This window comes from Columba livia, chromosome 25, assembly GCF_036013475.1.
Source record: "Columba livia isolate bColLiv1 breed racing homer chromosome 25, bColLiv1.pat.W.v2, whole genome shotgun sequence".
Lineage (NCBI taxonomy): Eukaryota > Metazoa > Chordata > Aves > Columbiformes > Columbidae > Columba > Columba livia.
The window spans coordinates 771,354-792,547 of NC_088626.1; the positions used below are offsets into that span (position 1 = coordinate 771,354).

Here is a 21,194-nt window from a genome sequence, read left to right on the forward strand (position 1 = left end):
CTGTTTGCTTCACTGTTTTTCACTCTAAGTTCAATATTTTCCTTCCCACTCCCCCCCCGGCATTTCCCCGCTGCCTCTTGCGCTGCCCCTGGCCATCCCTGCCCCCGGACTCAGTTTCTGCGAGGCCACGGCTCACTGCAGCCTCAAATCAAAAGGGATCAGCCGCCAGCAATGAAGTCTCCGGGACCCCGTGCCAGGGAGGGGAGGACGAGGGTCACGGAGGGACGGCAAGAGGCGACTCTGGGAATGCGGTTTCTCTCCAGGACCAATAGTTCCTGGAGGGGAAAAGAAATTTACTCCTTTCTCCAAATAAATACAACTCGCTGTGGCCGTGGGCGTTGGAAAGAGGAGACACTCATCAGCACACACTCCCCAGCTGTTTCCACATGTGCTTTTGTTTGGGAGCATAAGCAGCCCCGTTCCCGCACAGCTCGTTCACCAGCGCTCACCTCGCTCCTCCAGCTCTGCCCGGCCCAGGCAGTGAAAACCCAAACATTGTACCCACATCATCTTCCCCACACACCCCTTTTATTCTTTCTTTTTTCTTTTTTTGCACAGGGCAAAGTTTCCAGTGCAGAACTGACCCCCCGTGCTCAGCGCCGCAGGATGCTGCTCCCAGATCCTGCGGCTGAAGCTGGAAGAGCAACAGGAAACTGCTGGTGTCCAGTATCCGCTCCGAGATCCTGCGAGCATCTGCACAACGTGAAACCCCTCCCCAGAAATAACGCGGTGAGCCGTGCCTCCCCCTTTAAATGCTGCAGAAAGCACGAGGGGGCTTCGAGCCCGCTGCTCTCCCCGGAGGGGGAAGAGACGGCGTGTCTGGGGTCTGATTTAGACAACAGCACAGCACACCCAGCACCAAACAGGGAAATCACTGCGGAGCACAGGGCTCAGGCGCCTCCTTTCGCTGCATCCAACCCTAAATTAAGAAATTCTTAGCCCGTTTTGTTTCTCCTCTGTAGGAAGAGCCAGGGAGATGCTCACGCTCCTGTTCCTACCGCCTGAAGCTCTGACCCCAACCCAAACCACAGCTGCTGTCCCTCTTCTTCCCGAGCAAGGGCTCGGGACAGCGGCTCTGCAGCCGGGCTGGAACGGGCCCTGGGAAACCCGGCACTAACCAAGAGCCTAAGACAGGAATGGGACTGGGCACCGATCTCGGGCCATGGAGGACGTTGGTCAGTGCTGGCAGCACCCAAGGGCAACCGGAACTCTGGAGTTGTCTCCACAACACGTTGAAGTGATCAAGCCACTGTACGTGGTCTTGAGAGTTTCAATCTCCTATAAAATTACTTCTAAGAACAGTCAAAACCTTGTCCAAACTAGTAACAAATGTGAAACACCCAGCCCCAGCCCTGCTACGACGAGCGGAGCTCAAACAACACTTCCCACATGCTTCGAGCCCAACGGAGTTCAGGTTCTTTCAAGTACTTCCAAGCTCCTCTCCGTGCTCTCCCGGCCCCGACCGCTCCTGCCTGGGAGACAACGGGGCAACCTGTTTGAAACCCCATCGCCACGGACGTGCTGGTGCCGGCTGCCAAATCCCTCCCGTTCCAAAGTAAAAAGGCTCCTCAGCCGCTGCCGGCACAGGGAAGGACAACAAGCACAGGACTCTCTAAACCCCTTTCACTGGGATCCAATAAAAACCTTGGCAGTTGCCGGCCTTCCTGCTGGAAACCCGATATCCCAGAAATAAACACATCTCCCACTTTGAAGGGCGGCAGCGGGTTCTGCGTGGGGCCCAGCGGCTCCGGCCGCCCCCGGGGTCTCACCTGCCCGCGGCATCCCCGGCGGCAGCGCGGGGAATGGGCCCCAAACGTGCGGTTTTCTCATGCAAACCGAGCAGATGTGATGCTGGGCACTGAGACCGGGCCTGGCTGCGCCCTCGGGTGCCGCACATCTGGAGCAGATGCTTTCACGTAGCAGAACTGGGCTTGGCCCCCGCTGCCTCCCTGCACATGTGCTGCCAGCACCGCAGCCCAGCCCGCGCTGGATCTGGTGGGGAGGCCGAGCACAGGTCCTGGAACATAAAGGGTGTAATCTGATGAAAGATAAATCAAGCTTTGCACATGAAGGGGAGCGAACAGTGCCCGGACTCTCACCCAACGGGCATCAGAGCCTGCGGGGCTCAGCAATTTCAGTGAGAGCCTCTAACGGGAGAGGCTGCTGCTCCAGTACCGGCACTTCCCGAGGATGAGGATGGCTGGAGGCAGCCAGCCTGTCTACCCGGGAGCCAGGACAGGAGAAGCAGCACCACATCACCCCACCCGGCATCTCCAACAGTTTCGTTCCTTTCAGAGGCAGCTGAGTCTGCGCCAGATGCTCCCCAAGCCTCCGGGAAGAGTTCTTCTCCATGTCAAGCCCTGCTCTGTGTACCAGCACAGCCAGCCCCCACGGGACATTGTCACCCAGTGAAGACGAGTGTCACCTCAGGGGACCGCTGGGACACCCGGGGCTGTGACTTTGCTCCTGGAGGTGACGGCACCCGCACCATAGGACTGCGAGGCACGAGGGAGGAGGAGTCCCCATGGCCACAAAACGAGCCTTGGTCTGCGGACGCGTTCCTCCAAGGTAAATATTGACAGTGACGTTGCCCCCCGAGCGGGCAGCCAGAGCCCCGCTGCTTCCATCAACCCGCCAAGTGCTTTTAATAGATGTAAATAAAGCTCGTGGTGCAGGGGGCCGCGGTGCTGGAGCGGGGAGCGGTTCATTAAGGGGCCAGGGAGCCTTTCATCTCCCACTCCTTGGCTGCACTCCAGTGACCAACAGCTCCCATCTGCCGGGTGACCTGTGCCGGAGGAGCGGGTGGTCGGTGTCCCGCACCCCCCGGGCAGGTGTCCGGCATCACCGACACCGCGGCCCCGCACCGGGCCGGGGGAGCAGCTCGTGGAGGGTGCTGCCAGGAGGCTCGGGCACGGGAGGAGCGCGGCAAAGCGCTCGGGGACAATGTGGTCAGGAGAGAAAACCCAGTTGGAAGCGGGATGGTGAGAGAAAAGAGCTGCGGAGCAGGGAGCAGCAGCTCGTGCTGTTCTCCTGTCGCAGCCCGCAGCTCAGAGGGTCCCCAGCCCAGAGCACCCCCCGTGCCGCAGCTCCAGCGGGCCACGCAGGAGGCCACCACTAGAGCCCTGAACGCTTCAGTAGGCAGACCAGAAAACTGCGAGACCACACGCTCTCGTGTGTTAAATATCGCTGTGCCAACATGGAGCTGCCGGGCAGGGGGGCCTGGACGAGCCTTGTGCTGCACCGCAGCCACCCAAACACACTCACCTCCCGGTTACACCAGTTACCGCTTCCTTCAGCTTGGCGAGCGCCTGGGTTCAGCTCAGGAAATAAGCACAAAACGCCTGGGAGAGGAAAAGCAAGAGGGCAGGTGAGCCGTAACGCCAGGTAAGTGTGCCCCGCTCTTCCGTAAAACAAATGCTGTGAAATCCCCACAGATGAGGATCCACGGTCAGCGCGTGGGGCTGGAGCGCTGTGGGGGTGGAGGGAAGGACTCGCTCCAACCATAGGGTGGGAAACAGTTATTTCTGAGTCATTATTGCTCTGTACCTGTGCAGCGGGCGCGGAGCCGCGGTGCGGGGGAGCAGTGCCGCCCAGAGGGCTCCTCCAGAAACAGCCCAGCACAGCAGGTAACCGGGGCTTATACCCTCCTGAGCTCAGAAAGCTTCACTCCTTCTGCCACCTCCATTTCAGCGTCTTTCAAACCACCCTCCTACCCCCCAAGTCTCACTCAACGGCAGCTCCAGGTTCAGGAAACACCTTCAGTGACAACTCAGGGCACTTATTCACAACGCTGGAACATAAAAATAACATCTTTATTAGCTTTATAGTTGGCACAGATGGTATTAAAATTCACCACGTTTTATGAATGGACTACGGAGCCGCACACGGCGCAGCCGGGGAGGGCGGCCCGGCCCGCGCGTCGCGTCTACACCAGTAGCTATGACAGGTCGGCTTTGCGTTGGCTCTTCATTTACATTCAGCGTTTATAGTCAGAGAGTAAAACCAGCAGCGAGACTGAACCGCACGCACACAGAGAAAAGCCTGGGAAGGATGTTGCTGCCGCCAGCCCGCGTCTCCTCCTCTCAGCAGCACAAAAAAGCCCAAAGATGCGGTTGTAACGCAGGTTACGAGGGACTTGCTGTAGCTGCCGCTGGCCAAACAGCACGTGCTGTGATGCAGGAGCTTCTGCTGACGGCTGAGGAAACGGTACCGCAGTGAGCCGTCCCGCTGTGTCCTCCAGAAGCGAGGGCTGTGCCGGCCTTGCCATATTAGAGCAGCTCTGCCGGGGACACTGGGGTGTTCAGGAACCCAGCACGCGGTGGGATAACAACACCTCACTTTCTGAAGTACTTTTCCCAAAGGGCCTCTGGCAAACCTTGCTGCTGCCCCGCGAGACGGGCGAGTATTGTATTCATCCTCACACAGATGGCGACGGGGTGGTGGGGGCACCACACGCGCAAGTGACCGCCTTGGGAAGCAGCAGATGCTGGTGTGGAACGAGGACCCCGCGGAAAAGCCCCAGTCTGACCAAAAAGAACTTAGAGCATCAAGAACTACTACATAGGATAAAAATAACCCCTGACAACACTTCACAAGAGGGGAAGGGGAGGTTGACAACATCCCAGAAGACAGGAGCAGACACGGAACCAACGGGAAAAGTTGGCGGTGTCAGCCTGAAAAGAACAAGTACCGACTCCAGCCCCAAAGTCTCTCCCCAGCGTGTGACCTGCATCCAAACTGCTGGCAACTGCACTCCTGGTCCATCCTCCCGGGCTTGTCCGTCGCTGTTTGAATGATGGAGTCCCTCCGGTGTCACAGCACACGCTGTCACAGTTCCCGTGTCAGCATCCCTCACCAGTGACCCCCTCTGTGCAAACCTTTTATTTGGGAAACATTTATAGGTCTCTGGCAATATTATAACTTGTTTAATGAAGAATTTAGTCCTCAGCAAGAACACAATCACCAACACTGCTGCAGATACCTCTTGCTCGTTAGCAACTCCATCCTGACAAATACCTAGTTTGTTCAGCTTCGTTATCCAAAGTCACTGTTCTTAATGACTCTGAAGGAGCCAAGATACTACAGTCTCTTTCAACCACAAATTTCTTACCATTGGTTGTTTATTAAAATGTCCAGTTTCTAGGTGTGCTCTATAATCACAACAAATTATGAGACATTTCTGGCCTCTGTTCTGTCACGAGGAATTTCCCCTCAGCGTGCCGGTGGGGTGCGGACACGGAGGGAGGTGAGGATGCATAGTGAGCTCTCCCATCAGCCGTCCTCTGGCGGGGCCACTGTCTTCTCTACCTAATGCCCCTGCGCTGCCGTGGTCTCCATTTTGCCTTTAGTTTCAGCAGCGGCTTTGCCCTCAGCAGCTTTGTTTGAATAATCTCGCTCTCCAAAAATTGTGCTTCCGATCCTGACGTTGGTGGATCCAACCTCTATCTGCAGAGAGACAGAGAGGAGGAGCTGAGCCACTCGCCACGTGGCAGGACGGTTCCCCACGCCCTCGCCACCCACAGCTCCGGCTCGGCTCTGTTTTGATGCCCAGAACTCCACCCCTGGCCCAGGAGAGCTGTTTGTCACAGAACAGCACCAGCAGCCTCCGAGGGGAGCCCCACGAGGCCCATGCGGACAACGCCTGGGCTGGAATTCGGGGTACCCACTGCTGGCGCCGGTACATTTGGTTCCCAGCGGCAGAGAGAACCCGGACTCACCGCATGCTGGAAGTCTGTGGACATGCCCATGCTCAGCTCCACCTTCTCCACGGGGAGATTCAGCTTTTCACACACCTCCTGCCGCAGGGACAGCAGCATCTACAAGGGAGGAGGGAAGACAAGAGGATCACGCCCCCAACAGCCACGCCGGCTCAGCTTCGGGGTCTCACAGGTCACGATTCCTGCTTTTCCTTGAAGGTTCCTTCACATGCAACAGGAGATCCCCACACCTCCCACCGAAGCTTGTTCTGCAGCACCATAACAGCACCTGGAGATTTCCTGTTACAGGCTGCACTACTGACAACACACCTGCCTAAAAGTCTACACACCTTCCAAAGTCATCCAGCTGTCACACCAGCGTGACAGAGGAGGAACACAGACCCAGTTCCCCTGCTGGGTGCAGCCCCGTGCCCGCCGTGCGCAGGGGAAGCCTGACCGAAACCTCCTCTGCACGCATGACCAGCGGATTTGTCCATTTTCTTCCGGAAAAATCTTACCTGGAAGTCAGGATTTGGGCCCTTGCTGAGGTCATGCCCAATGCTGCCAATCGTCATCAGCCCCACGAACTCCAGGCTCGGACACTTGTTGATGACGTGCTCCACGGCAGCCGCGGTGTCTGCGGGAGGAACGCCATGCTTACCTGCCAAAAAACAGGGAGATCTGTGCCAAGCTCTGCCAGAGACCTCCCCGCACTCACCCCAGCTTAGAGAAATGCTTAAGAGCGCAAGCAACCCATCCTGTTCAGGTTGTTTCTGTCAAGTCAGCAGGAAAAACCTGCGTATCATCAGAAAAAGCCACTTACTGTCTTCTCCGCTGGTGTTCACTTGCACCATGACCTTCAGCCTCTGAGTCGACCCTTTTTTCTGCCACGAGCTGTTGACTCTGTCTGCCAGTTTCACAGAATCCACCGTTTCCAGCATGAACAGGTTGGGGACAGCTGGGGGGAAACCACAGGCTGGGGACAGTTCTCTGGCACAGAACATTTTGTACCTACAACTCTGCTCGTGCACAGAGACGGGCACTGGTGAGTTAATAGACATGAGGCTGTTGTTATTTAACGCTGGAAGACTATTGCCCTCAGAGTCACTGCACATAAAATTAAACAGAGTTTACCGATCAACTTGTTGACATTATTTTTCTGCAGATGGCCAATAAAATGCCACTTAATCTCCGGACAAGACGACAGAATCTGAAAGCAGAGAGGATCAGTCAGGTTTGAACGACAATTCCCTCTTCCCCCACACGGCATTTAGTCTCAGTTTGCCCACAAACACCACACCAGACCCCCAATCTTCTTGTGTTTACCCCGCGAGGCACAGCCCAGGCCGTGCCTGTGGTGGGTGCTGAGATTGCTTCAGTCTGCAGAGGAACACAACGTGACAAGGTGAACGGGGAAGGCAAAGCTCTTTTGTAACTGAACAGCCATAAAATGACATTTTCCCCAAACTGAGTGTTACCATTTTTTTAAAAATGAGGACTGATGTTTCCTACAGAGGAAAGGACAAAAGGTAAAGCGCTGTTCAGATAAATACTTTATGACTAAGGCACACGTGTTCAAAGAATCCTCTGGAGCCAGCAAGGTGAGGAGGGAGAATGGGGCAGAGAGCTAAGAATAGCCCCACCATTCATCTGAAAAGACAAGGATCGGCCTCCATCGCCCATTCCCTAACAAAGAGCAGGACTTCTGCTGAACAGCTCTCAGGACACGGCTACACAAGGAGACAGAATATATAAGGGACTATGTACTTACTCTGGAGTCTGACGCCTTTTCTAGCAGCTCCTGAACCTAGAATTCAAGGAAATCTCTTGTTACGACCACACCAGACGTGTCTGCACCCGAGAACGGCGTCTCTGGGAGCAGCACCCACGGAGGACGCGGGGCCGGGGTGGCACCACTCACGTAGTTCTCGCCGAAGCTGCGCTGCCCGTGGCTGTAGGCGTCCAGCACCATCTCCGCCGGCTTTGTCTTGCTGACGGCCACCAGCCGCGGCTGCACAGCCGGGAGCCCCTGCGGAGGCACCCGGGGTAAGGGGACACCCGGGGAGGCTCCAAGTTGCCCCCGTGTCCCGCAGCGCCCAGCCCGGGGCTGCCGTGCGAGGGGGTTCGACGGGGATGGGGTCCCGTCCCCGGCTTTAATGGGGGGAGGCCTATCTCTAAGGACTGTGACAGGGTCCTGTCTCCACCGCTGGGGGAACAGACAGGCGGCTCCACGGCGGGCCCGGCCCTGCGGGGACGTGGGGCTGTTTCCATGGTGACGGGGCTGTTTCCATGGTGACTGCGGACCTGCCGCCATGGCGGAGCGGGCCTACCCCGGCCGGGTGAAGTGCTCCGTCCGCCTCCCGCGACCCCGGGCCCCCTCTGCGCCCCGGCCCCGCCGCCCCTCACCTGCGGCCTCCGCGCTGCCGCCTGCTGCACCTGCTCGGTGACGGCCCGCAGCGCCGCGGCCACCCCGTCCCCGGCGGCCATGCCTGCTCTCCACATCCCCGCCCCGCCGCTTCCGCCACACACGCACGCGCGCGCGCTGCTCCTCCCCCACGCCCCGCGGCCAATGGCATCACTCCGCCGCGCTCCACCCACCAATGGCAGGGGAGGGGCGGAGCCCGCGGCGCCGGCGCCACGTTGGGAAGGTCGGCGGCCGCCATGGCGCGGAGGGCGGCGCGGAGAGCGGGGTGAACCCCAATCCCCGGACGGCTTGGACCGGCCCCGCGGGGTCCCCACGGGGTCCCCACGGCCGAGGCTGCGCCGCGGGGCCGGGCTGGGGCTGCCTGCGGCGGGCACACCGCCCTTCCCTCGCAGCACTCACACCTTGCACGGGTTTTGACCCAAATCGGTGACAGAGCCCATCACACCGCCATGGCAGAACTTGTGACCCGCACACCTTGTGCCCTGCGGGAAAAAACATCCCAAACCCAAAACACCCACAGCGCACCCTCAGAAAACTACGTTCTTCCCACCTGCATGAAGAGCGGTCTCCCCAGGGTGCAAATTTCAATTATAATTTCAGAATAAAACGTCTGTTAAAGCAGCGCAGGTGGCACCGCCAGCCGCGCCGCTTGGGACCGCGAGCGCCGGACAACGCTGGTCTGTGTCCGGCCGGGCGGAAAGCGCCAGCTGGAACGCGTTAACTGGAACACTTGTCTCAATGTGCAGAACTCGCCCTCTCCTCCCCATATTCCGAGCAACGATGGTATTTACACAGCTGTTCAAAAACAACCAGAAGGCTCCGGCCCTTCGGTAAAACGCCACAATGATTTTCTGCAAGCTTTACCAAATCCTTGATGTTTGCACTGAAGTCTTAATACCGTGATTTTTTCACCAATCTCACGAGCAAAACGAGGCTGGAGAGTTGGGCGGGGAATAACCTAATGAAATTGAACAAGGGCAAGTGTAGAGTCCTGCATCTGGGCAGGAACAACCCCAGGTTCCTGTATAGGTTGGGAAATTACATATTAGAGAGCAGTGTAGGGAAAGGGACCTGGGGGTCCTGGGGACAGCAGGGTGACCATGAGCCAGCACTGGGCCCTTGTGGCCAGGAAGCCAATGGTACCTGGGGTGGGTTAGAAGGGGGTGGTCAGTAGGTCAGAGAGGTTCTCCTGCCCCTCTGCTCTGCCCTGGGGAGACCACACCTGGAATATTGTGTCCAGTTGTGGCCCCTCAGTTCCAGCAGGACAGGGAACTGCTGGAGAGAGTCCAGCGCAGCCACCAAGATGCTGAAGGGAGTGGAGCATCTCCCGGGTGAGGAAAGGCTGAGGGAGCTGGGGCTCTGGAGCTGGACAAGAGGAGACTGAGGGGGGACTCATTCATGTTTACAGATATATAAAGGGGGAGTGTCAGGAGGAGGGAGCCAGGCTCTTCTCGGTGACAACCAGTGACAGGACAAGGGGCAATGGGTTCAAACTGGAACACAGGAGGTTCCACTTAAATTTGAGAAGAAACTTGTTCCTGGTGAGGGTGGCAGAGCCTGGCCCAGGCTGCCCAGGGGGTTGTGGAGTCTCCTTCTGTGCAGACATTCCAACCCGCCTGGACACCTTCCTGTGTAACCTCATCTGGGTGTTCCTGCTCCATGGGGGGATTGCACTGGATAAGCTTTCCAGGTCCCTTCCAATCCCAAACATACTGTGATACTGTGAAAAAGACGCTTGTGGTGTTCCTGGGCTGGACCCTCTGCCCCTCGTTTGCTCCCCACCCTCCTACCCTGACAAATCCTCGTTATGCACGCAAAAAAAGACCGGTATTAAAATTGAAGGCCATTTTATTGTCATAGCAAATACCAAAATAAAAAGGCTTCGAGTTCAATCGGTAAGGAGATCAAGGACTGTACTGGTGAAGCGTCACCGCGCTCCGCCGGCGGCTCTTGGGTATCAGCAGTGCCACAAACCTGCATTTCCTTTGTTACACAGAGTGGGTTTAAAACTCAGATCTGCCTCTCAAGAGCTCAGGTTATAGAAATTAGGACAAAACTACACAGAGATAGATGGAATACAGATTTACATGTAGTGACGGATCTAGTCTGGAAAATTAAGGGAGCTATACATACAATGAAGAAAGCCAAATGAAATGCATCAATGGATTTGGGCTTGTGAAGACTGGCATGGTTTCAACTTTGTTTTTGCCTTTTTTTACCCTTATTACAATTTAAATTACAAGAATACTTTAGCAGTAATGTTTTCAATTTAAAAAAGCATTAAGACCTATTTTTTCCAAACTATTGTCTTACCATGAAGTCATACAAAAACATACTTTATAATACCACTTTGGCTTATCTGGGTCTTTTCATTAGTGAAAAATGCTGGCATAAAAAGTAGAGTTTAGTTACTAATGGAAATCTCTAACGTGAACGTAGAACAACCCCAATGAGATCATCCTCAAAGGCTGAGGTTCTGGTACCTCATTCCTAAGTTTCTGCTAATCCCTGTTCATAATCTTCCTGCAGAGACCTATTTATAAAAGTCGGCAATATTACAGCCTACCTAGTGATGCATTTTTCTGACCGCTGCGTTGTCTAATAGGTCTGGAGAGGGAACTTCCCTTAGCTCCTATTTTCCAGTAGGAGATGGGACTTTTCTCCAGCAGAAACTGATGCTTATCTTTCATTTTGCATTTTCAAGTCACTTTCCTAACAGGGAAAAGAAAACTCAAGTAAAAACACTGGAACCAGCAGCTGTAATTCATCAGATTTCTATCTTAGTGTGATCGCCTTATGGAAAACATTAATGCACATTTAAAACACTGAGGAGTGAAACCAAGGGTCGTAGGTAGCAAGCGTTTGGGGCACAAGATTGTAAATGCAATAAATAGGCTGGTCTCTGACAACTAAGTCAGCACTTCAACTCGCTTCATCTCCTATTACCATATTGGCCGCAAATTGTAACAGCAATTAATAAACAGGCTCTCCTGCCAAGTGGCAGATGGATCAGGGAGAGAAAAAACCAAGTTCTCTTTAGGCCTGAACTTTTGTCTCTAACACCCCTTCAAGCTTCGCATGTGCGTCACACAAAACCTTATTACCTCTCTGCATCTGGTCTGTGAAGATTTAATCAGTTTTCTGAAATGAAAGGTACGTTATGTTCTGAGCGAAAAAGGAAAAGTTATCTTTGGACAGCCCAGAGGTTCTTTTGTTGACTCTGACTTCTCAGTAGGAAGTTTTGTGTCCTTTGCTACCAGGAAATCGTCCTCTCACAAGGTCTGTTCAGAAAAAAAACACCAAACAAAATCGAGAACCCCAAACCAAAACCAACTGTGACTCAGTTCCACTCATTTCAGTTCACCTGAACATCCTCTTTCTAGTGAGACCCTATCAACACTGAAATCCAGCTGGTCTTGCAGAGGCAGAAAACGTCCTGTAACGACCACGGACTGGTCATTCACACAGACACTCGCCAATAAGGCTTTTTGCAAAGTCAGGGTCCCCGAGACAAAAATGCTTTTCTCCCTCGTTGTTCTGACTATGACGGCTGTGACAATATCATGCTTGCAGTCTGGTTTTGCCAAAAACCAAGCCCAGCTATCCAGCAGCACGCCTGCACCCCGGCACCCAAACTGCTGGCAAAAGCCCCAGAACACCGCCTCCCCTTTGCCCTCCCCAAATACAGCCAACAGAAACCAAACCAGCATTAAGATGCAGAAAATGAAGTTTGGGCCCCCGCGTGACAGCCGGTCTAAGGCTCGGTGCCCTGCGCGGGGACCAGGTCCTTCGCAGACACGCCAGTGTCAAAATCCAGCACCTCTGTTTAAAAAGGGGGTTGAAATAGAGTACTCGAAATTGCCAGCAAGAAAAAAAAGTAGCAGCAACTCCCCTCCCTCCAAACCGCAACATTTCTTCACTTCCGACTGCTACAAACCACCTCAACCCAAAATTAAGAAAGCACCCATGTAAGCTGGCTGCAGAACACTCCAGCTGCCGCTCCGGAATGATTGGGTCTGGATGTCCAAGAGCAGGGACAGGGGCATCTGGGACATACCTGGAGATGGCTGCCTGGAAATTACCTGAAAAACACCCCATCAATACCTAAGTGTTTGCGCCTAATTGTCATACAAAAGACTGAAAGGATTAAATCAGATCCATCTCTTTCAATAAGGAGGGAAAACAAAACCAAACTTCCCAGTTCATGTTTCTTTTGATATAAAACGGATAGAAATCTTTTCAGTTGATGTTATGAAGTAGTTTTGTGTCCTCGCTGGCTCCTGCCCCATCCTCTTCTCGGATCCCTTCTGCCAGTCCCTCTGCAAATTTGGTCTGGCTTCCCGCATAGTCCATGAACATGTTGGGAATATCTTTGCCAAAATAGATCTTGCTGTTCGCCGCGATAGCCTTGTATTTCATCAGCTGCAAGTACTCGGGAGTTAACTTCAGCTGCACAAGAAGAAAATGGATCAGCAACAGCTCAGACTCAGGCAAAAGCAAATTTCATGAGCGTACAAGGCATCTGCTTTTCCAGCCCACCAGCAGGCACGCTCATCCTCCCCTTGGCAGGGAGCCGGCGTGCCCAGAAGAAGGCTCTCTTTCATCGGGGTAAGGAACGCTCTAAATCCCGGTGACTAAACGGCAAAATGAGAAAGTGATGGAAGCAGCTGGGGAATGCTGAGCGCAAACACAGCCGAGATGGGGATGCTGGAAAGCACATCACTCACTGAAAGCCCTCGCAGTGCAAGCGGCTGCACAGAAAAACACAACGGGCTTTTCCCAGAGGGCAGATGGACGAGTCTGTTCCGGAGAGCAGAGCTCATCTGTTCAGGATAATGACATTATAACAGAGGGCAGAATAACCAGCACAAAACTTCTGCACAAACACCCCGGACCTCTGTCCGTTCTCACTGACCCTTACAAGACAGAGTCTTCCTGCTGGGTCTTTTGGTGCCAGATCAGCTCTGTTTGCTCTTCACCTGAGCACTTGCTTGCTCTAGGCCTGCCTGTCACTCCAGAGATCTCCCTGCTCGGATTGCTCGCCAGCTGGCAGCTCGGCGTGGATCGACATTTCCGACCACAGCAGCGCAAAAGGGCGGCACCGAGACCGATATCCTATCTACAGAGGGAGCCACAGCCCCATGAGCAGCCAGCAGAGCCGGCCCCAGAGATGACCAGACATGTATCTTGATGTAAATTTATCTGCCTGGAGAAGAAAATGAATCTGCTAATAAGGATCTGGTTGTTGCAGTCTCAATGACAACTTCTCTGAGAGGAGATGGCTTTGTTTTGTTTTTTTACTTAAACAATGGGACCCAACAAACAAACAATAACCACAGACTGCTCTTTCGCTGAGTATTTCTGCACAGCTGGATGTCAGGAGCCCTGTTTCCAGGCCCAGCGTAAGGAAACGACAATACCTTGTTAGCCTCGGCTATTTTCATAGCAGTGTAGCATTCAGCATCCGCTCTGGCCTTCTCTCTTGCAAGAAATGCAGCATCTGGAAGAAAACACATGCTCTCAGATTCAGATTTCTATTTCCAGCCATTCGCAGCTGGGAAGTTTTAGAAGTGGCCAGTGCCACATCTAAACTGTACGGGATACAAGGGGAAGAGGGAACAGAACGGGACACCCAGAAACGGGACCTCAATCCACATCCACAGGCCTGCAGGACAACAGCATTCAATAAGTAAAGCGCAGCTGCAGCCGAAGACCTCAAAGCGTTTTACAAACACAAGGTTCTCATTACTGCCGTCACGCAGGCTGAGCACGCTCTTTCTTCTCCAGCCAGCCACTAACCCCCGCGCTGAAAACGAGCGACTGTTCCGCCGCAGCGCGGTATTTACCCACAACGTTAGCACGGGCTCCGAGCACGGCACAGGCTGCTCTGCACATGAGCATGAATCCCATTCCCCAGATGGGATTTTCTCTGCGATGCTGAGGTTTTTCTGGCACGCAGAGGCAGGCGGTTTTAACCTTTGCAGGCTCTGCCCTTTGGACAGATGTTGGAGAGCTGTTTCTCTGCAATATCAACAGTTGCGCAAAGTCTGATTCTGCCGCACACGGAAATTCCCGACTCCTCGCAGAGACATTTAAGGAAAGAAACACTTCCCCTTTACTGCACCCTTTTTTTTCCCTCTGACTGTTTGTCTGTCCAGTGACAATGACGTGGTATCAGGCCACCACGCTGAGGCTCAGATGAGTTTAATCTGGCTGGTTCGATGTGGTCTCTCAACATTATCTCTGGGACCGGGAGACACACGATTGCAACACGTGCCAGAGAGTTGCACATCTGGATAAACCACTTGTTTACCTGTACCAGCAGGGAGCCCTGTGAGCTGCGACACTCAATCATGTCAGCGACGGCATGGTTTGGCCTCAAACTTCCTCTCTTTTGGCTAAAAAGAGTGGCCCCAGTCAGAGCCACCAGAAAGGATGAAGGAAACAGGAACCCTCGCCAGCACAGAGCTGAAGGCCTGACAGCCAGTGACACACATTTATAAGAAATAACCTTTTAGGATGACACCAGCTTTGTCATTACCCAAGTATCCTGAATGCCTTTGACCATCCTGACTGATCCGCTCCCTGAAAACTCCACTGCAAAACAGGCTGTGAAATGGTGGGAGAATCCAAGTATTCAGACACATTTATTGAGAGCTGCAGTGCGGTATGTAAGGTACCGCATATATGGGCTAAATGGAAAGACTTCAGATCAGGAACTTCATCCCCGTGTCAACCTGGATGGAAGGACACAGCCAGTACACACGTGCCAAGAACTACTGAACTCCACAGTGAACTGCTTCAGGATCTTCAGTTAAAATTTGACACGGAACATTTACTTATTGGGAAGCTCACCTTCAATCTCCGAAATTCGCTTCTCCGTCTCCTTTTCCATCACTTTCTGTCCATACGTTATTTCAGCAACTTGTGCAATTTTTTCTGCCTCTAAAATGAAAAAGAACACACCCACGTTGTCACCGTGCAGCGTTCCTAACGCCAGGAGCAGCTTCGCCCATTGAAGTCCTCACCACCCCCTTGTGGTGGAAATAAATTGTGGGAAGTATTTCCAGCCTTGGAAGCTGTTAGTCTGCGGTTGTGGGCAAAGCTGGGACCCACCTGAACAACTCTGGAGTTTCTCTGCAAGCTTCTGACCAGCAGTAGATGCAGCAGAGCCCCCCAGCAGTGACCCGGGTACACCCCTCCCCGCTGTCTGCGATTTTTGTCACCCACCCCCCCCAGTCACTGCCCTGGAGCGAAGCCGTACAGACCGATGAGGGCTTTCTTCCTTTCCGTCTCCGCTTCCTTCTCCACCACCTTCTGCTTCTGCGCTGCGATCAGCAGCTTCGTCTTCTCGCTCTCCCTAGTGAGGCAGAAGGGGCAGTTACAAACCAGCTCACTGGAGTGTGGTCAACCGCATCTCCAGGACGAGTTCCTGCTCGGTCCCCGCAGCTCGCGCTCACAGACCACACATCTGAACGTTTTTTGGGCCACTGCTAATGAGGAAATTACTGAAATAAAGTAAGAAATTAAAATCCTGTAAAAGCCCCTCCAGCCACACAAATGGCTCTGTGCATTCTACATGCTAAGGCCCTTTTCTATCTTACTGTTTTGTGCACACACAAGGAAGTTTTTAAAGCGTGTATATGAATGAAAAACTCTGCTGCCAGCCAGGGAAGAGAGATTAGAGTGAAGAACGAGTGTCTCTCGACACACACCCTGCTGTATCCCTGGCAGCAGGTGCCAGGCTGGTTTGGGGTTCTGCCTGCCACAACCACACCGCACACGTTACCCCGACACCAGAGGGTCGGGTGAAACGCGAGGGGAGGAAAACGGACAAGAGTGATTTTATTCTGGCCTGTGCAGGCTCTGCTGGCGGAGTGCTCAGAGAACATAAGCATTTCTGAACGAGCCAGCGCAAGAGAAGGCAGCTGGCCCAGAGCATTGAAAAGGGATCAGGATGTCAAGTGCTATTAAAGAAAAGTTGTTTCAAAGCTTTGCGAGTCCTCAGCCTGTTGAATCAACAGTTCCTCCATCCCAGTCAAACAAGAGGATTAGCGGGGGAATCCGTCCACCTGCCACTCACTCACACGCTCCGGGAGGCCCCTCTAAAACAGGACCAGTGTCAAGAGGAAGGAACCCCTGGGCAAATAACTTCTGTGCTCGAGTGTTCAAAATAGAGAGATACCTTCTAGCTCGGCGGTGACCTGCCAGGCTCTCACGGCGACAGACACGCGCTGGCGTGACGCAGCCTCAGCAGCGCCCGGCAGCGCGAGGCCGAGGGGCCTGGCAGAGGCCACTGCGATCGCCGCGCGCCGTGAAAACACATTAATCTGGATGAGCGGTTCTTTTTTGGTAACACAAAGGTGCAAGTCTCAGGCACTTACATGAGCTCATAATTCCTCCGGATTGTTTCAGGGATGTTTGGCTTTGTAACTCGAACTGCCTGGAAAGAGAGAGCGAAGAAAACATGGGCAAGCAGCCAACTATCAAAAGCCAAAAGGCCCCCGAGGCTGCAGAGGACGGGGGCGAACGCTTGGGGCGTGCTCTGCCACACAAAGTGTTCACACGCTGCAAAAACTGTGAGCGGGTCCAGCCTCCCAGAGCAAAAGCAGCACTGGGTGATCTCCTGAGTGCCAGGAGACGATGACCTGGGTAAACCGGTACCCAGAATAACACAAAAAACATCCAACCAAAGCTAAGAGGGGATGGAAAGGATACTGTTCTCATTCCTCATGTTAAACAAAGTCTGTATTATAAAGCAATTTTCTACAAATGTTTCACAGCTTCCCGTATCCTTGTAGCCTTTACCCCTCCTTACGATCTGCACCTCGGAGATCTCAAAGCAGAATTACCTGTATAATTAATCCAGGGGCCATCGTAGTCAGGTCTTGCTGCAACGCCAGTTTAAGGTTTTCATCAATCTGATCTGATTGGGGAAAAAAAGAAGAAGGTAACTGAAAGCCCACAAGGCAGCTTGCTGTCAACACGTGCGGAATTAGCTGAACGGCTCGGATTTCTTATTCCTGGAAAGTAAGTACAAATGAAGTTTGATGTAGTGCTGGGCTGAGGAAAGCCATCCCCGACCCCAAGGCCGCTTCCCGTCTCCTCAGCACCGCCCAGCCGCGAACACCGGGCCAGACCGCAGGAACATGGCAGGAAAAACCTAATTCTTTCTAGTTTCCCATAACCTGCACTTTGGAATCTTTCTGAGCCAAAAGTAGCATTTTTACAATAAAGAATCTGTGCTCTAACCCACTACCCCATTGACATCTTCCCAACTAGATCCTAGAGTAACGTGGTCCCGCTAAATTGTGACTGATTGGGAACTGCATCTGTGCCAGCGGGAGACAAAGCAAATGGAAAGATGGGAATGTGAAATGGCTGCATTAGTTATTTTAAGAGCCTGCAAAAAAACCCAGAAACATCGCTCCTCTGTGTCTGGCTTGCTGGATAACAGTCACTCCAGCACAGCTAAGGAATTTCAGAAGAAACTACACACCGAAGCCCTGCCTCGGTGCAAAGCTCAAAGGACAGCACTGTTTCCAGTTGGGGCCTGCTGAGAAGTGCAAAGGGAAAATAAAAATGTAACGGCCTTGAAAGCGATCCCATCGCACTCCTCGGTTATTTGCTTTGGTCCTGGTTTCGCCATCTGGAAGGCGCGCTCCCCGCGCGGCTCAGCCAGGAGCTCAGGAAACAGCCGTTATCAGTTTCCTGCACCTGCTCGCAGCTGCGGGGGCACAGAACGACCCCCGGCGGCTCGGGACGCCGGAGCTCCCGCGCCAGAAAACATCCCGCTCGCACAAAGGCTTCCAAAGTCCGTCCTGTGCAAATCAGCGGCTTTGAGTCCGTTTCCAGCTGTTGTCGTCAGCAGCTGCTGACATCTGGAGGCGCCATCGGCAGAGCCTGCGCAGGAGCTGCCGGGGACCCAAACCCCGTTCTGTGCCTCGTGCGGGGGCCTGTTGGACAGCAGAGAGACGGGTTTCCAGGAAATTCCGGTTTGAACAGAGAACGGCAGTTTGCAAACGCTCTGGGCTCTCTCAAGCACAAGTTCTGTCCATTTGGGGTCAAAAACCTGTGACAGCAACACTTTTTGTAACAGCAGAGAGCACAAGACTGGCTTTTCCATCTCTGGCAAACCGCGTGACCGATTCAACAAGTGGCATTTGCTGAACGCACAAAGAGCGCCGCAGAATTCCCGCTCCCTCCGTCCCTGGAGCCCCACTGGCAGGTTTGGGGTTGGGTGCTTTTTTGTTATGGAAGCACTCAGCACCACAAGATAACAAGGAGCAGCTCACCGAACAGCTCGATGTAGACCTCCTGCAGCGTGTGGACACTGCAGAACTGGTTCAGCTCATGGTGGATCTTGTTGAAGATGAGAGCTTTGTCATAGTCAGCGGTGTAGTTCTTCACTATGTCGTACACTGCAAACGAAGAGAGCGGCGTTAACGGCCAGAGGGATGTCGCGGGCTGGGCCGAGCGCTTGCACCGGCTCAGTCACAGCAGCAAGAGTCACAGAGTTGATCTGGAATAAGGAACCACCCACAAGAGAAGCCTGTGCCACAAACAAATAGTTTGTGCAGGGGCATTTTATTTATTGCTAGTATTACACAGCACCCTACCTGATATTATATTGTGTGCATTATAAACAGAAAGACATCTAACAAACAACTGCAGGACACCTAATAACTGCCCTGCAGTTATACCACACTTGTAACCAACAGGACACTAAAAATGAAAGAATTTGGGCAAAAGGCTGCACAGGTCACTCTCCCTGCGGCTCGAGGCAGCAGTTCTGCTGGCAGCCGCCCTGTCTGCTCCCCCTCTCGCGCCTCGTTAGTCAGACTGGGGGAACACTCCAGGTACAGCAACATGGAGCCAAGCGCAGCCCCGCCAGCTCAGCTCGCAGGGGCACAACCAGCTCCGGGTGGGTCGCGGGGGAAGAACTCACCTGCGCTCTGGATGAGGAAATTCACCACCTCGATCCTGTCGAAATAAATCATCACTCCTCCACTACAAGAGGAAGAAAAAGGAAAAGCTAAGGATGAGGTTTGCAGGAGGCCCAGCGCTCTGCAGCTCCAAGCGGAGGATTCTCCCCTCCAAAGATCAGATGACGAAACGTGGCCCCAGGTCGGAGGAGTCAGCGCAGCCCCCAGGGATGGCTGCACACAAACCACCCCAGCAGGATGCGTCAGACAGACGGACAGACACCCACCACCCCATTCAGACAGACGCCTGTGAAAACAAACCTACGGGCTTAAAGCAGCTGGAGCAAACAGTGGGGGAAAGGGAGAGGATTGAAAGGTTTCTAGCAAAAATGAAGGCCTGCGAGGGGTAATGGCTGAACATCTCACCTGGTACCACAAGGAACATTTTTCACCTCATCCGTCTGCAGCGTGGTCTGAAGGGAGATTTAAGAAAAGAGGCTTAGAGGACAGGCTTTTCCTTGCACAAAGCCTGCTTGCTGACAAGCACCTACAGCAGCTGCAGGTTTCTGCTCACATCTGCCCATTGCAGCCCGCGGGGAAACCACCGAAAGCTGGAGCCAGACCCGTTCCCTGGGTCCCTCCCCAGTGGGACAGCCCTGAGAGCTGCCCCACCACAGAATCACAGGATGTCAGGGGTTGAAGGGCCCTGGAAAGCTCATCCAGTGCAATCCCCCATGGAGCAGGAACACCCAGATGAGGTTACACAGGAAGGTGTCCAGGCGGGTTGGAATGTCTGCACAGAAGGAGACTCCACAACCCCCTGGGCAGCCTGGGCCAGGCTCTGCCACCCTCACCATGAACAAGTTTCTTCTCATATTTAAGTGGAACCTCCTGTGTTCCAGTTTGCACCCATTGCCCCTTGTCCCATCGCTGGTTGTCACCAGAAGAGCCTGGCTCCATCCTCCTGACACTCCCCCTTTAGATATCTGGAAACATGAATGAGTCCCCCCTCAGTCTCCTCTTGTCCAGCTCCAGAGCCCCAGCTCCCTCAGCCTTTCCTCACACGGGAGATGCTCCACTCCCTCCAGCATCTTGGTGGCTGCGCTGGACTCTCTGCAGCAGTTCCCTGTCCTGCTGGAACTGAGGGGCCACAACGGGACACAATATTCCAGGTGTGGTCTCCCCAGGGCAGAGCAGAGGGGCAGGAGAACCTCTCGGACCTACTGACCACCCCCTTCTAACCCACCCCAGGTCCCATTGGCTTCCTGGCCACAAGGGCCCAGTGCTGGCTCATGGTCGCCCTGCTGTCCCCAGGTCCCTTTCCCTGCACTGCTCGCTCCGCCGCCGGGACCAACCCAGCCCGACCCCCCGGCCCAGCAGCACCTGCACTGACTTGTAGGACGTGATGAAGGGCAGCATGAGGTGGAAGCCGGGCCCGCTGGTGGAGGTCAGCAACGCGCCGCCGCTGCGGGAGGAACGACACACAGAGCGGCCGTGAGAGGCGGCCCGACCCCCGCAGGGCCCGGGGCCAGCCCGCCCGCCCGGGGGAGGCCGCGGGCCCCGCCTCACCGGTAGTAGACGCCGATGTGCCCCTCCTCGATCTTGTGGATGGCCGAGAGGAAGGCGGCGGCGAGGAAGCTGAGGGACAGCGCAGCGATGGCGCCCAGCTGGGCCATGCCCGCGGCTCGGCCCGCTCCGTCGCCCGGCGCCGCTCTGACGTCATCACCGCGCGACCGCGCCTTCCGCCGCCTCAGCGCCCGCCAGGGGGCGGTGGAGGCGCGGGAACAGCGGGTCCGAGGGTTCGAGACCCGCCCGCGCCGGTGCCGGTCGCCCCGCAGGACGGGGGGCTGCGCACCCCAAATTTCGGGGTCTCCGCTCTGAGAAATGGGGAAGGCGGCGTGGCGGGGGAATACACCGGGCCCTGTGCAGAACCCACAGAAGGTTCTTCCCGGTGCCGATCCCAGGCTCGGGCGTGGGAACGTTCGCAGCGTCCCCATGTCCCTTGTCCCACTGCCCCCGGCCCCGCTCCCCGTCACCGTGGACCTCCCGTTCCCCTTTAGTCCTTGTTTGGGCAGACGGAGGGGCAATAACAGGAAAAGTGGCAGGCCAGGCAAAAACATATTAAATCTTCCACCTCGGTAATTGTTG

At 54.6% G+C, this 21,194-nt stretch overlaps 2 protein-coding genes across 2 annotated transcripts; both read right to left on the reverse strand.

Annotated features, from left to right (window-relative positions):
* Window positions 1-3,793: 3,793 nt before the first annotated feature.
* PLPBP (pyridoxal phosphate binding protein) lies at window positions 3,794-8,255 on the reverse strand. Its single transcript, XM_065040878.1, has 8 exons — window positions 8,103-8,255; window positions 7,618-7,725; window positions 7,468-7,503; window positions 6,831-6,906; window positions 6,520-6,654; window positions 6,215-6,357; window positions 5,718-5,816; window positions 3,794-5,445 (listed from the first exon to the last, which is right to left on the reverse strand). The coding sequence occupies exons 1-8, from the start codon at window positions 8,196-8,198 to the stop codon at window positions 5,308-5,310; spliced, it is 831 nt and encodes a 276-aa protein (XP_064896950.1). The 5' UTR covers window positions 8,199-8,255; the 3' UTR covers window positions 3,794-5,307.
* Window positions 8,256-9,951: 1,696 nt separating this feature from the next.
* ERLIN2 (ER lipid raft associated 2) lies at window positions 9,952-20,802 on the reverse strand. Its single transcript, XM_065040877.1, has 11 exons — window positions 20,616-20,802; window positions 20,430-20,511; window positions 19,473-19,519; window positions 19,070-19,131; window positions 18,417-18,542; window positions 16,974-17,047; window positions 16,506-16,564; window positions 15,390-15,481; window positions 14,977-15,066; window positions 13,542-13,621; window positions 9,952-12,570 (listed from the first exon to the last, which is right to left on the reverse strand). The coding sequence occupies exons 1-11, from the start codon at window positions 20,720-20,722 to the stop codon at window positions 12,361-12,363; spliced, it is 1,029 nt and encodes a 342-aa protein (XP_064896949.1). The 5' UTR covers window positions 20,723-20,802; the 3' UTR covers window positions 9,952-12,360.
* Between the last annotated feature and the right edge of the window lie 392 nt (window positions 20,803-21,194).